The sequence below is a fragment of the Cariama cristata genome, unplaced genomic scaffold, assembly GCF_000690535.1.
Source record: "Cariama cristata isolate BGI_N322 unplaced genomic scaffold, ASM69053v1 scaffold26969, whole genome shotgun sequence".
Lineage (NCBI taxonomy): Eukaryota > Metazoa > Chordata > Aves > Cariamiformes > Cariamidae > Cariama > Cariama cristata.
In genome coordinates, this window is record NW_009634463.1 from 5,688 (window position 1) to 20,336 (window position 14,649).

Here is a 14,649-nt window from a genome sequence, read left to right on the forward strand (position 1 = left end):
GACACTGAGAAAGGAGACGCCAGGTCAACAGCCGGGCACAGCTGCGGTCTCCTCCGATACCCAAAGCCCCAGGGTTCCCCACCCGGGGGGATTGCTCTCTAACCTGCGTAACAGACCTTTCCTCCTACAGTTTTCCAGCCTGTGTAATGGGGAATCTGCCGCAACTCTGGCCAGGAAAACAGCCGGCAACTGGCCAGCAGCTCGAGCGTGACCATCGGTGATGAGAAGCTGTAGGTGCTGGGCGAAGGCAGGATGATCAGCTGGGAGCAGCTCTGTCCCAGGTCCAGCAGGGACTGCAGAATGGAAAAATGCAAAACAAAGTGTTTAGGAAGGCAGATTTTGTCTTTTCCCCCCCAAAAGAACCCCCTGCTAATCCACAGAGCCTACTATTAACTGGGATCAGCAAAAAAAAAACAATCTGTTGTGGGAAGTGATGGGACTACTCAAGAAGCTCAAGAGATGCCCTTGAGGCAATGAAGGGGCTCCAGCAGAAGGCAATTTTCACCAGGCAACATGACCAAAGAACTGCTGCCCACCTCTTTGCCTGCCAGAGTCCAACTAGAAATGATACATTATTTGGAAGATACAGGAAACGTCCTGAAATTTTCATGCAAATGGTGACGTGGCAAAACGCTGGTTGGGTTTGCATTAATCTAGCACACGGTACTGTACAAAGATGATACAAAACAACATGATACCAGTTCAAGTTTCATGAAACTTTTTATTCAACAAGTATTTCATTGTGATTCTGCCAAGATGATCAAATGAACAGCAAGGCATAAAAAACATGAAATAGTTAAAGAGATTTTATTCTATTAGCTTTAATTACAGTGCTTGTTTGTCGAAATGAAAACTGAAAACAAGTATACAAAACAGTTGATTACTAATTGTGTATTGAAAGCAATAAAGGTTTCCACAACACTAAATAAACCAGTTCTGATAGTTCCTCAAGTTAAAGTTTAACAGCTCCAGCTTCTTCAGTGTTTATCAAAATACAAAAGAAAAGAGGTCTTTTTTTTCTGATGGCAAATCTGAACCTTGCAGTATGAGGGATGCCAAGGGTTTTCACACATATACAGATATGGGATTGTTCCAAAATGGGATTGAATACTTCTAGAGTGGAATGACTCTCCAAACTCTCATGCTTTTTTTTTTTTTCCCTAGACGCTATACATAGATGTTTGGTGTTTTTCATGGCAATTCTTACGTTAAGTACAGTACTTTCTGCCTATAGAGCTTAGGACTAGTACAGGCTGTGCTTTCTGTGGAAAAGTTTGCCTTCTGGAGTGGTTTACACACAAGAAAAGTACAAAACACTTTTGACAAATAAGACAGGCTAAAAATGTTGACTTCTGGAAATGATTCAAGTTCAATGGAAGCGATAAATCTCACCTGAACCGAAAGTCAGATGTTTAGCATGAGTCTGCAAGCTCATCTAAAACAGGTCCGACACATCTTTTAACGAGTATGAACAAATATGAGCACATACTACGAGCTACAGAGCCAGAGATCTATTAGTTATGATCTGTTCTTTAACCAGATGAAGCTAATTGGGTGTTGATCATTACTTCACCATCTCAAAAGAATCAAAAGTCACCACATTAGAGCTAGAACGGCAGAAGCTATGTCAAACGTTGGTATGTTGAAGTGTTTTTACTTTTCCTCGACTGTTTAAAAAAATACAGAATTCAGGTTAAAAACCAACCACCAAAGTGGATCTCACAGATCTCACAACCCAACCAAGATAGTATTCAGCTCTACTGCACAAGGACCACTGGCAACCCTTATGTTAACCCACTTAAATCCCTTCCAGGTACTAAACAGTGAGTTGATTCTTTATAATAAAAAAAGCTGAGTAATATTGCATAGGAGTACCAGAAACTGCCTCATTGGAAACTAAAACTATTTACATTAAATAAGAAACCTGTTTTCAGGCTTGTATTTGCCACATTTACAGCATGATGCAATATATACTGTGACAAAAGAAATGAAAACAGCTTCCGGCACTCAATACCACAAAGTAGCACAGTTTGCCACATTAGAGTAAAGCGAAGGGCGAATAGGAGGAAATAAGAGGGAGGGGTGGAAAAAGAGGGAAGAGGAAGGTTTATGGTTTCATTTCTGGTTTCGGAGCTGATTGGACAACCAGTCCAGTCCTTCATAGAGACCGTCTCCACTAGTGGCACAGGTTGCCTGGATATACCAGTTCCTGTGACGAAGAGAATGCAGTCCAAGTTTGTCTGTGATTTCTGCTGCATTCATCGCGTTCGGCAGGTCCTGAGGGAAGGAAGAAGAGTCATTTTTGCCCCTACTCGCTGAGAAGAAATGCCTGCCTCCCTAAACCATTTCTGATCATCGGCTTTAAAGTCATTAAAGAAAGTTAAGAGCTCTTAGAGCTTCTCTTTCTGAAAAAGCTCCGTGGATTACTTCTATATTCAAGCTATTTCCCCTAGACTGACAAAAGTCTCAAAGGTTTAACACCACGATCAAAGCACATATTACGGAATATTTCTCTTCACAGAACAGAAGCAAGACAGCTGACATTGAGATCAAGTCATCAAGCCCCTCAGTGTTGACCCAAAACTGCTTACAATTCAAGGGCTGTTTCATTCACTTCCCACTCAGGAAATGTTTTCTGCGACTGCAGTTATGATTTAAGATCAACTTTTATCATAAAATAGTACTCGGCTTAGTACTGCTTCTCTTTATAGTCCACCTTTCCTGGTCTTAGACAAGACTTACGCCTTCTGTACACTTCACAACTGAGCCTGTACAATCGATGAAGCAAGATGCTATTCCTTCTTTAAGTTTAACAGTCACATTTAAGACCCTTGACATCTGGGTTTAAGCTACCAAGGCCTCTACAAGCAATAAAAAGGCGAAACTCTCAGCTCACTTTGTGGCTGGAAGAGTACAGGTCAACACAAGTACATTAAAAGTCAGCCCAGTGCTTCCACCAACACCAGCAACGCCCTCAAACACCCAAACTGAATAATTCGGGGAGGTTCTGGCATTTCAGCCTTTCTCTCTGTTTGGAGGAACCTTCAGCAGGTGAGCCCAAGCCAACGTTAAAAAAAAAAAAGAAAAAAGAAAAAAGAAAAATCAAACTGGTAGAATTCTTCCCTAAAACTGAAAATCCAAGCATTTCTACTAGGTAAGACTAGAAGGATGCTCCTTTCAGATGAGAACAGGGTAATTTAACTACGGGTTTGTTGTCTTTCACAAAACTGAATGGACATTTACTGAGAGGTTATTGATTATTACACTGAAAACACAAATGTCAAGTTCAAGATCTAGCACTCACAAGTGTGTTGTACATTTTCAGGAGTTCTTACAGAAAGACACCTTCCTTGGGCATACCTGTTTGTTAGCAAACACTAATAAAACAGCATCTCTAAGCTCATCTTCTGCCAACATTCTCATGAGCTCTTCTCTGGCCTCATTCACTCGTTCTCTGTCATTACTGTCAACCACAAAAATCAGACCTAAAACCAAGCAAACAATCAGAATAAGCATACGCCAGAAGTTACTTACAAACGATAACTACTTCTGGAGGTCAGAACTAAGATCTGAAGAGAAAATAATGCAAAACAATTCAGTATATATCAGAAAAATACGGTTTTATTACTGCAATCTCATGTCTGAGAGAAAGTCTGTTCTTGCTGAAAGCGACTGTTAGTTTGCAGTTGCATTTCTGGAACTAGTTCGCTTCATCTACACAACCACTCGATATTTTCCAGTGAGCAGCAACTCTTGAAATCCTGTGACAGGACTCAAATGCATGCACATTATAAAGGAGCAAGAGTGGAAGCAGTGACATACCCTCAGTTCATGGTGCTGTTAGAGCTTGTAATAAAGACTCTGCTTTGAGGTGAAGGCAGAGAGCTGTGACACTTAGAGAAGAAAAGCAAACTTCTGAACTCGCACTGAGTCAGATGGACAAGGAAGACTGGTTTCTAGATTTCTTCCCACCCCTCTTTGAACCTGCACTACCTTAACAGAAGAGCCAGAGCAGCACACAAACACACCCTTTTATAGTAAGAAATATCTCCATTCCCCCCACAACAAACTTGCAAAATTATCATAGTAAGGGCATTAAAAAGATTCTGGAAACCTGTGATTTAAGCGTTTGGACTCACCTTGTGTGTTCTGGAAATAATGGCGCCAGAGTGGTCTGATCTTATCCTGACCGCCTACATCCCAGACTGTGAAACTAATATTCTTGTATTCTACTGTTTCCACATTGAAACCTAAAACAGAAATTGTGGCAAAAATCTCAGTTACACATAGTTGGCCCTGGACATATTGTATTTACCACGTCACACTCAGAATGTCACCATTAAAAAAGTTACCTCAAAATTTAAATCTACTTTAAGTAAGCAGAATCCTACACTGAAGCCCTCAAAGCAGACAAAAATGGCTTCTCTGAAACTCCTGCTCCCACCACCACCCCCCCTGCTGCGATCAAACTAATGAACAACAGCTGTAATTGCTACCTGAGCAGCTACAAAAATGCAGAGCAAACTACGTTGCATCAAAAAAAGCCCTGGGCTTTAAGGACTGCAAATAAAGTATGTCTCTGATTACACAGTTCTCACAGTCACTCTCCAAAATAAAATAGGTGTCACCCTCTGTTTCTCAGTCTAATCTACTTGATGCCACAAAACACTCAGGAAAGCAGACTGCCCTTCTGTGACCCATAAAGGCTTGTTCCCCAAGTGACTGGAGAGGGAACGGAATGAAGAACAAAGTCATGCAATCTCCTCCCATGCCGGAACATTTGGCTGTGCCATCTTCATACCGCGGTTTTACCAAGTGTTTGTTCGGACAGTCAAGTCACTTAAATCAACAGAGTGGCAGGTGAGATAAGATACTGCTGCAAACAATAAGACCCGAATCTCAAAGCAAGCAGTTATATAAATGGAAAAGTCTTACCTATAGTAGGAATAGTAGTTACTATTTCACCAAGTTTAAGTTTGTACAAAATAGTAGTCTTTCCTGCAGCATCCAAACCAACCATTAGAATACGCATTTCTTTTTTGCCAAAAAGGCCTTTGAAGAGGTTAGCAAAAATATTTCCCATGCTTGAGATATCTTCTCACTGGCCAATGAAGTCTAAAGGAAAAAGATCACAGTATCACTCATGAGTTACCAATGGCTGTGTTCTGACTGAGCCCCCCAAAAAGTATCAGACACGAATCCTTTATAGACAACTTGGCCACTACTGTACACGATTCTTCCCCACATTGAAGCAATACATAGATGAATAGATATGCCAAAACCTAGCGCTCATAAAATGCTGTGGCTTTGTGCGCTTTAAACAGTTCAAATATTCTTTCAGAGATTTTAGTATTAAATGCTGTTGTCAAACTTTTCTTTGCAAGATTCATTGTTTGCTTTCAACGCAACTGACCACCTCAGGTACCTTGTCCCCCACTGTTATGGGATAACACATCTGCAGCCTAAAGCATCACCAGAAAACACACTTTTTCTAATTGACCTACAGTTAAAAAAAAAGGTTTAAATGTGTGCTCATCACTTTGCTGCTTAGTGCAACGACATCTGGTCCTTCTTTTGGAAAGGAAACTCAGAATACAGCTTGGATTCTTTCCTACTCAAAACAGTTTCCTTCCTCTCAAACCCTGAGGAAGCGGCCTGTAAACAGAAAGCAGTATTACTTACATTAACATTGGAGGAAGACCTTCTCTAGGAAGCAAATCCACATTTACTGAAACTTCACTATGAAAAATTGATAGCCACAATAAAAGAGGCAGGTTTAGAAATGAATGCCGCTTCCTTCACTGAGAACAATTCTGCTTGGACACTCTGAAGCGATTAACATCATCAGCAGTTTCCTGTTTAGGAACTGGAGAAGCTGCCTCTCCGCTCCAGCCCTCACAGACACTCCTCCCGCCCTTGGGATGGGATCCACCCCACAACAAATTTTCCCCTCCCTTTCCAAACTTACTACTACACAGTTTACAGTTTGAAATCACCAAGATAACTATTATTCTGGTCACATAAGGCATGAAAAAAGCAGCCTGAAAGCTTTACAGCGAGGCATAGATGGGGATGTTACATGGAGACAGTGACGATTCACACCTCTACTGCTGCTTTGTCTAGAAGCTCTCAGATGTCAGTTTAAAAAGAAGAGTCCAAGCCCAACTGAAAATACAAGTTTCAGACAGTAGAGGCACATACTGCCAAGATGTGTAACAGTCAAAGGATGGGTTTCCTGTAAACCAAGTCACATAATTTAAAGCACAATATGAAGTTTGAATCATCTCTTGAAGACATTCTGTACTTCATCATGAAGCTGTGTGCTTGAAGCAAAATTCTCACTGGAAGCAGACTTTACAAAAATATCTATTTAAGACCATTAAAACAAGCTTTGAACTGAAAAGTACACCACAGAACAAAAATCTTGTCTTGCTCTGTTTAGCTCTATGCTAGGGATGTACGAAGTCTGGCACTCAGCACCGGTAAAGGTCTAAGCAGTTCTGCCCTTCTCAGAAAGCTTTGTTGGACACAATTTTTAACCCAAAAGTTAAGCACCGTAACATTAACTAAGTCACATGCCCTCGCACAAGCAGCTCCACAGTGAAGTTCAGAGTCCACTCCAGAGTTCCTGAACGACATCAATCGCTACTTCAACTTAGTGAAGTAACTCAAGTCAAAGATTCATTTATTTTATACAATTGAAGCTCAACGCAACCGAAACTTTAAAACTAAGCTCCTCTATAAGCCAGACAGGGCAGCCTGTGGATTAAAACTAAACGGAAGGTTTATAAGTTCTATTATTCCACCATTTCCTTCATATTTCTGTAGCACGACCATGAATATTCAACTCCCGCTTGAATATATGAAAGCTGTATAAACAGGAAAGTTAATTATAAAGTAGAGAAAACAGTTCTGCTAGAGTCCCTATTTATCCAAATCACTCACACAGCAGGAAACCTCACTCCCCAGCCCACTTGCTGGGCTGGAGGGAGGGAGGCTGTAAAGCTTTCCTTTGTCCGGCTGCTCATGCCACCTTGATCTTCTACTTCATCTGAAAAGCAATAGTCAGGGTTGAACTGTAACCTTTTACCACAGCTCTTGTATCTCTCCAAAATGAGCAGAAGAACTTTTGTAGCAAGAGAACCTCAGAAGCCCTGCAAAAGAACGCATTTCTTTTGTTTCTGCGTGTTCAAAATCATAACAGGTTGTTAAATGCTTGGATCAATGGCAGTAATGGCAGGTAACACAGCAAAATCTTAGCGTTTACATCCACGACATCTTTCCACAGTCTGCTGTACAAGCTGCTTACCCTTGGCACTAACAGTAGTGAATCCCGTTAGATCCTTGTTTTCCTGGCAGCTATTTCCAGGTCGAGTCTGCCCTCCACCACTGAGGCTGCTTTTATACCACCCATCCTCCCTATTTTTACTTTTTGTGAAGAATAAGAAGTTAAGATACATTTAAGCACTTGGTTTCCATTTCCTTCTTGTTCTCTTCCACATTCGGGCTATCCAAACCACTTCTGTAACTTCTTTGGTACTTCGGGGTAGGTGACATTGCAGAAAGTTTGATTTATTTTTATAGGCAGTGAAGTGTAGTTTACAGCCCACCCCTGTAAGACAAGCGTGTTTAGATGTCGGCTAGAAAGCAGCGGAATCATCGCTGTCTAAAAGAAAAAGACCAGGAGAAACCCATTTGCAGAACTCCCACAAACTCTTGTGGTTCCCACCAGTGACTTGTTGGATGCTATTGGGGCAAGAGAGAGGGTCTCCCATCTTCACCATCGGCGGGGCCATCCTCTGACCAGCAGCAAGAATCATGTATATCTACTGCCACAGAAAATGCAATCATACCCCTGTGGTTTTGTAGGGTACACTCCTCTCCCTACGCTGTCCCTGCCAGTATTCCATTACTTTCTATTATCTAAGCAAAAGCACCTCAACTTCCTTCTGCAGTATCATTAAAATCCTCAACCAAACCACCATCACGACTGTGACCAGCCATCGGGTCTCTGTTTTTTAGAGCATTTGTGCTGTCACACAGCGTAGACACTACCACAGCAGAAACTGCCGCGACAGTTCAGAGCTGCTTCCCAGGACTTCGCTGCCAGCCATTAATACAACTCAGCTGAGGGATCACGCGATTACCTCCACTGTACTTCAGAGCTGAATCTGCTTACTTTAATTCTCACTGCAGTCCAGTAGTTGGACCATGAGAACTAACATACAGAGTCCGAAAAGAGAAGGAAATTTAAGACCCGTTTAGGTTTTAACCAAGCGATCCTGTCACTTTTCAGGCATCTTCAACATTTGCAATCTATATCAAGACTTGCCAATATATTGCCTATATATTCTATACTAAAGCTTTCTCTTTTCCTCAACCCAAATGTTGCAAGTAATTGCCACGCTGATTATTTTAGAAGCACAAGTTCAATAAAGTGCCTGAAAACTTAAGAGACTGCTTGTAGTACTTCAGCACATCTCCAAAAGAGGTATCTATCAGGCTAAGTAGGAAGATTTGTGTATGAAAGGCAACAATTTGAATAAACAGCACAGGCTATTTTTGCAGAGCTTGGCCTGCACGCTCCCTCAGCACGACTTCAGCTTCTAGAAATGGAAGCTCACCACCCCTCAACAAACCCAGATCACCCCAAAAACTGAACTGTCTGTACGACTCTTGTTTCTCCCTGCCCATAGAAGCCCTGAGTACACCTTAACGTAGTCTACTCCACCTCAAGATCCTCACAGCAGTAAAAACCTGTTAGGCAGGTTCAGGTAAGATATAAACGTGCCATTGGAAAACAGTGAGAAAGACCTTCACTGGGTAAGACTGCAGTTTTGTTTCAGGAAACAGTATTTTCAGCAGCCTTTTTCCTAGTAAATGATACATTTAGATAAGCAATTAGGAGAACAGGCTGCCTTTTTCAGAAAGGTTCAGTGTAATGAGTTAAAAATGAATGAGAGTCTGCAATAGCAGGCAGCTCGGTGTCTGTTAAAGCGATACGGTCCATCAGCAAGGACTAGAATTTGCTTTTATTAATTGTAGGTGGTTAGAGTAAGAGCTCTAAGGAATATCTCAAGGCCAAAGATCATTCAACACAATCTTCTACAGTATTTTATATCTAACAGTACTTCAATGCATTTTAATGTCATTTCATTCAGGCTGCTTATCTTGAGAAGTCAAATATGTTTCTTGACCTCCAAACTTCTCGGAGAAGCTGTTAGTTAACATGCCATCCCACAGAAGTATGACCAGAAGGGTATGCAGTACACCAAAGAAAGTGTAGGTGTATACTGAAATCTCTACATAACCTTACTTTTTGCACCTCTGGAAAAGTTCTTTCTGACCTCATAGAGATTAAACTTCATGGAGCCAGGACGTGCGGCAAATGCCAGTTTCTTTCAGGTTTACACCATTTCTTTAAACATACCATAGCAGACAAAATCAGAGACTAAGACAGAAGATGCCATATGCATTATTTAGTCAAATTATGCCTGCAGTATAGAAAGACATTTATTTCACTTCTATGTACCACCACTTACCACATAATGCTCTCGCAGTGAAAAAATAATGCTCAAAACTTTTAAGTGGCATAACCAAACTTGCTGGGCACAATCATTCTGGCAATCTGTTCTCTATAGCCAAAAAAAAACACCAGTGATGAAGATCAGTCAGGAAAAGCTTAACTCTCTGTCCCTTCTCTGCACAGCACAGTGAGATACAGAGGGCATTTGTTGTCTCTGGGAACTATGGCATCTCCCTAGGACGTTCATATCTTGTTCTAAATGCCCCGTTTCAAGGAGAGAGAAACATGGTGCCACTACCAATGACATACTGCATTACAGAGCTGTAATCAGTCAAAATACTCATGCTAAAGCACAAGTTAAAACCCCTAACAGGTGCAGGGGTACCAAAAAGCTTTTTCCAAATAGCTTTCTGCACCTTCTTCTATTCGTTTAGACACCTACGGCAAGTAAAACTGGTGTGCTTACAAAGACAACTGATTTACTACCAAAGCACGCCTCCATTTAAAGGAAAGTCTACTTGACATTGACCTAAGCATTAACTCCACCTCTAATACAATTAGATAAACCCCAAACCCACAGTTCCTAACCTGGTATTAACACACTAGTTATATCAGTCACAGGAGAACAAAAATTGAACAATTTGTTATTTAACAGAAATATTGATTTGAAATCCAGCCAGTTATCACTACTTGGCCTGTATCGTGTTTCTACTTTATAGCATTCTAGAAGGTTTTAAATTAAAATGTCGAGAAGCAAAATATTCATGCAAAAGATCACAAATCCATGTGTAAACATGAGGTGAGAAAGCTTTTTTTTAAAAAAAATTCAAGTTCAACAGCTGTTCCTCGTGCTACGTGCAAGAACAACTGGCAAATAATTTAAAGTGCAAATCTAACTTGGCAGCTTGTTCTTTACAATATAAAGCGTGATTTAAAAGAGAATGTGAGAAGTGATCCAACAAGAATAGAACACTGCTAAAATTTAGGATTAATCTAGGGCCACAGCATTTCACACCGCTGCTCAGCAGGCACAGTCAGTTAAGTACAGCTGCGTTCTTTTGAACTTAAAGAAATTACTTTACAGATTAAAAGTGTTCTGTTACAGCAAATTTTGAAAAAAGCTCTTGATCAAAACATTTCTTTATACATAGCCACGATGGCCCAATACACAACTATTCCAGTACAGTTATATTCAACTATTTTTAGAAGTTGTTTGCTGGCCTTCCACATCAAATAACCTGAGTGAAAAATGACTACTTATCAACTCAAGCCTTTTAACTTAGGGGCCTCAACATTGGAATTTAGCTTAAATAATTTTGATTGCAGTTACCCTAGACTAACATCACTATGCACAGACTACGTGCAAAATTTAAGAGTAGCTAACAAGTAGGCCAGGTTTGTTCTTCACCAGGAGATTATCTTGGACTTAAATACCATTGTAATAAAGGTCACCTCAAGAATCTCTTCATTAATAGTAAGTCCCAATTGCTTTGTAGTTGCATCGATTAAAACTAGGGGAGTGATAGCTGTGGACATCAAAAGCTACCACCGCAACAATTTTCCCCACTTCACAGTGGAGGTGCTTCTGCCAAGCATGGGATGGAAAAGTTGTCTTAAATGATCATAACCTTGCTATTTGTCTTTTAAGAGAGGAAAGGTACTGGCGTTGAAGCATCACATGAAATAAAAGTTAAAGATATATAACTGTACTTACATCTAAAGTTGGTTTGGCCACTAAAGGCTTGCAGTGACCAACTGAAAAGCACCCAGGTGCACACGGCATGTTCAAGGCAGATGGAGGACAAGTCAACCACAAGTGAGAAGCTCGGTGAAAGAAAATCCAACACAGAGCTGCTCCTTATGTATCACCCTTGTCCAACCTATGTAGGCTGAACATCTTGCTGTCTATACACATTACCCAGATAGCGCATTCTCCACACGATGTAACATTCTCTTGAGAGCACTGGGCTCAGAGTGGCAGGAAAACAGAAAATATTTCCACTTACAAGATCAGAACAAGGGCAAAAGAGGGAGAATTTCCTTTGAGGTTATGCCTATCTCTCAGACACAATAAGAACTCACTCCTAAAACACTGGTCAGAGGGAAAAAAAAAAAAGACAGTATCAAGCACAGAGAGCAGGTTGCTTGACTTGATACTCAAATCCCAAATCAGAGTTATTCCCTTACCCCCACCTTCAAGCAGGGGAAGCAAGCTACCTCTGTTTCACAGCAAAATCCCAAAACTATTTTAAGTAGTTATACACTACTGTGCATAACTCAACAGCATGCAAACCCACACACAAGAAAAACACATATCTGGTCTGAAAAATATTTTATTTAAAGGATAGGTTGACAGGTGGAAAAGTACAGAAGGAGTCACTGTTCATGCTTTTAGATAAAGCACATCCATCACCTCCCTGCAGACTGCCTGTGGCTGCTCAGGAAATAAAGCAGTGCTGACAACGTAGTCGCAACACCCAAGTCTGGACTACGACTTGGTATTCACCTGTTAAACTGTCGGTATACTGCTGTGAGAAACGGTTATTACAAAGCATTTCTTTTCATACAAGCATTGCAGAGGTTTTTTTGAAGCTGAACTATTCACAAGTTCAGAATCTTCACTTTTAAGCCAAATATCCTGTTAGTCCTTCCTAGTAACTGGGCAGTAAGTCAACATTTACACTCATAGTAGAAATGGCAAGAACTCACATGAGAGCTTCGATAATGAAACTGGCTTTTGGTTTGGGGAAAATGTCAGAGCACAGCCTACACAGCTAGTTGCTAGGTACCAGATCAGCGTATGAATAAGAGCTATATTAGACACGAGATTTTTATTAGAATTGAAACATCAGCATAAGTAGTACCATAGTCCTTCAATGTTTGCATGTGTTAGAAACAAGAAATAAAATTGGATACTCTCAAGCAGAAAAAAAAAATGCTGAATAACACAGAAAAACAGCTGCTGTAGTAGGAAGCTGATTATAAACTTCTTTACTCATCAGTTAAAGAAAGGGAATAATGGCTGAGGACAGTGCTAGCTCTAACACAAGCTCTATAGCATTCCAGTAGCAAAACTTTCAAGAGACTTCTAAAAAAAGAATCAGAACTACTCCTTTTCAGAAAAAGTTAACTTACATTCACCAAATTTATCCACTGTAAGGCAATCTAGACGGAAGGCTGTTGAAATCCATACAAATTCTTGCTCGAAAGTCCATCTCTACACATCTCAGCAGCTTTTATTTCTAGAGTGATCTTTTATTTTTAAAGGAAGGTGGTTCTTTAAACTTCACTACTGCAAATTCAGCTGGAATCTTGGGTTGTGAGCTTTTCCTCCTTCCACCAATTAATGTAATCAATAGCTTATCTAATAATTGTGCCTCAGTGAGATGTATAAATGCTACTGCTTAAAGCAGGCTTTCAAACAAATGTAACTGCAGCACAACACAACTTGATGAATTATAAGGACTAGAATCCAGCCCCCTACTCCCACACACACTTTGTTTCCTTTGAAAAGCTGTGACTAGTCCTGCCCCCCCACTTGGTCAGCATGACTAACACACACAGGGAACTACATGCAGCAAGCAAAAATGCACCACTCCTGCCCAGCCCCTTTTCAGATTCCAACTGTATTTCACAACTAGGCAATCTTAACAATTCAACAAATGCCTCAGACCATCGGGGACTGATTTACAGTCAGACATTTGCCTTTTAACACAATCCAGCAACTACTACGTATGTCACAGACCATCACGGCAGCAAAGGCTGTTCTGAGTGGAGATGACATCTGCTTGAGTCATTTTTACTCCTGATGCTCTACCACAGTAGAAGCCTCAATAAACTTGGCAAAGCAATTGAGTTTAAGAGGTTCAAGTGAGGCGAGTTTCCTCACCCTTTCACCCAGTGTAATTACTACAACAGGGAAAGCAGTCCAACAGGGTTCTCGAGCACTACAGACATGTATTTAAGAGGAAATCAGTGGCATCATATCCAACCCTGTAAACTTTCCTTTCAGAGAATCTCTTTCTCTATCTGTAGGATTGCGAGTACTTATACTGACAATTTGATTCTAAAACCCACGAACAAAAGCCAAGTAGTAATCCTCCAGTTCAGCTACCGTTCCTTTTTCCTACAGAAGTGCTCCAAATCAGTAGCAAAAATAGTAATAACGATATTGCTAAATGACCTTGGACAATTTACTTTGACTCAATTTCTTTGCCTGAAAAATAAGGTTAATAGAATATCCTGCAAAAGGGTGTTGTAAGCTTTACCTCTTGCAAAACAAAGTTCAAAGTATGATATAAATAGTTCGCGTTTTAGTTACTGACAAAGCTATATTTCAAAACAAGACCTCTGCATACAATTCTAATCAACCTGTGGAATTTGGTTTGGCAAGAGCCTGGCAGCAAAGCAACAAGGTCAATGTCAAACACAACATTTAGGCAGTTTTATGACCCAGCAGAGTTTTAGTTGTGCTCTGCTGGGGCAAACGGACTCCTCCGTGAAAAGGTTCGCATAGCTGGCCTATCACTTTATCAGACAGAGGTTATCAGCCCAAAGTATCATGTTAACTACTCACAGAGACAGGATATAGTATTTTCAGACAGAATATAATATCCTCCCACTAGGAGCTGCTACACCAAGGAAAACTGATCTCCTAGACCATCAAACCCAAGCCATGGATGGCAAACAGTTTGTTCCAGGCTAAAGCTCAACTTCTTACCATCACCCCCTCAGCCCAGCAGAAAGCCCTACTCAGCAGCCAAGGGCTTACAGAAAAATAACCTCACTCCTCTGAGTTTCATCCAAGCCTCGTTTCCCCTACCGGGCTACGAGATCTCCGAGATCCGCTACGGTAAGGGTTTTCAGGGGAAGAGGAAAACGAGGAAATGCCTCTCTCCTCAGACCCGTTCACGGGCGGGGCAGAGGCCGGAATAAGCGCGTTTGGGGAAGGGAGGAGAAGCCCATCCCGCCCCATCCCATCTAATTCCTCCGGTAGGGGGAGCGGCGCCGGGCCTTGTGCGGCTGCTGGGGGGTTGGAGCGGTCCCCCTCTCCCGCCTGCGCCCACGCCTCCCCAGCAGGGAAGGGAAAGGGCTGGCACCCCCTCACCTTGGTCCAGCCATCC

The 14,649-nt window shown here is 41.3% G+C and overlaps 1 protein-coding gene across 1 annotated transcript; it reads right to left on the reverse strand.

Moving 5' to 3' along the window:
• Positions 1–704: 704 nt before the first annotated feature.
• ARF1 (ADP-ribosylation factor 1) lies at positions 705–5,115 on the reverse strand. Its single transcript, XM_009707172.1, has 4 exons — positions 4,936–5,115; positions 4,140–4,250; positions 3,361–3,485; positions 705–2,277 (listed from the first exon to the last, which is right to left on the reverse strand). The coding sequence occupies exons 1-4, from the start codon at positions 5,081–5,083 to the stop codon at positions 2,116–2,118; spliced, it is 546 nt and encodes a 181-aa protein (XP_009705474.1). The 5' UTR covers positions 5,084–5,115; the 3' UTR covers positions 705–2,115.
• Between the last annotated feature and the right edge of the window lie 9,534 nt (positions 5,116–14,649).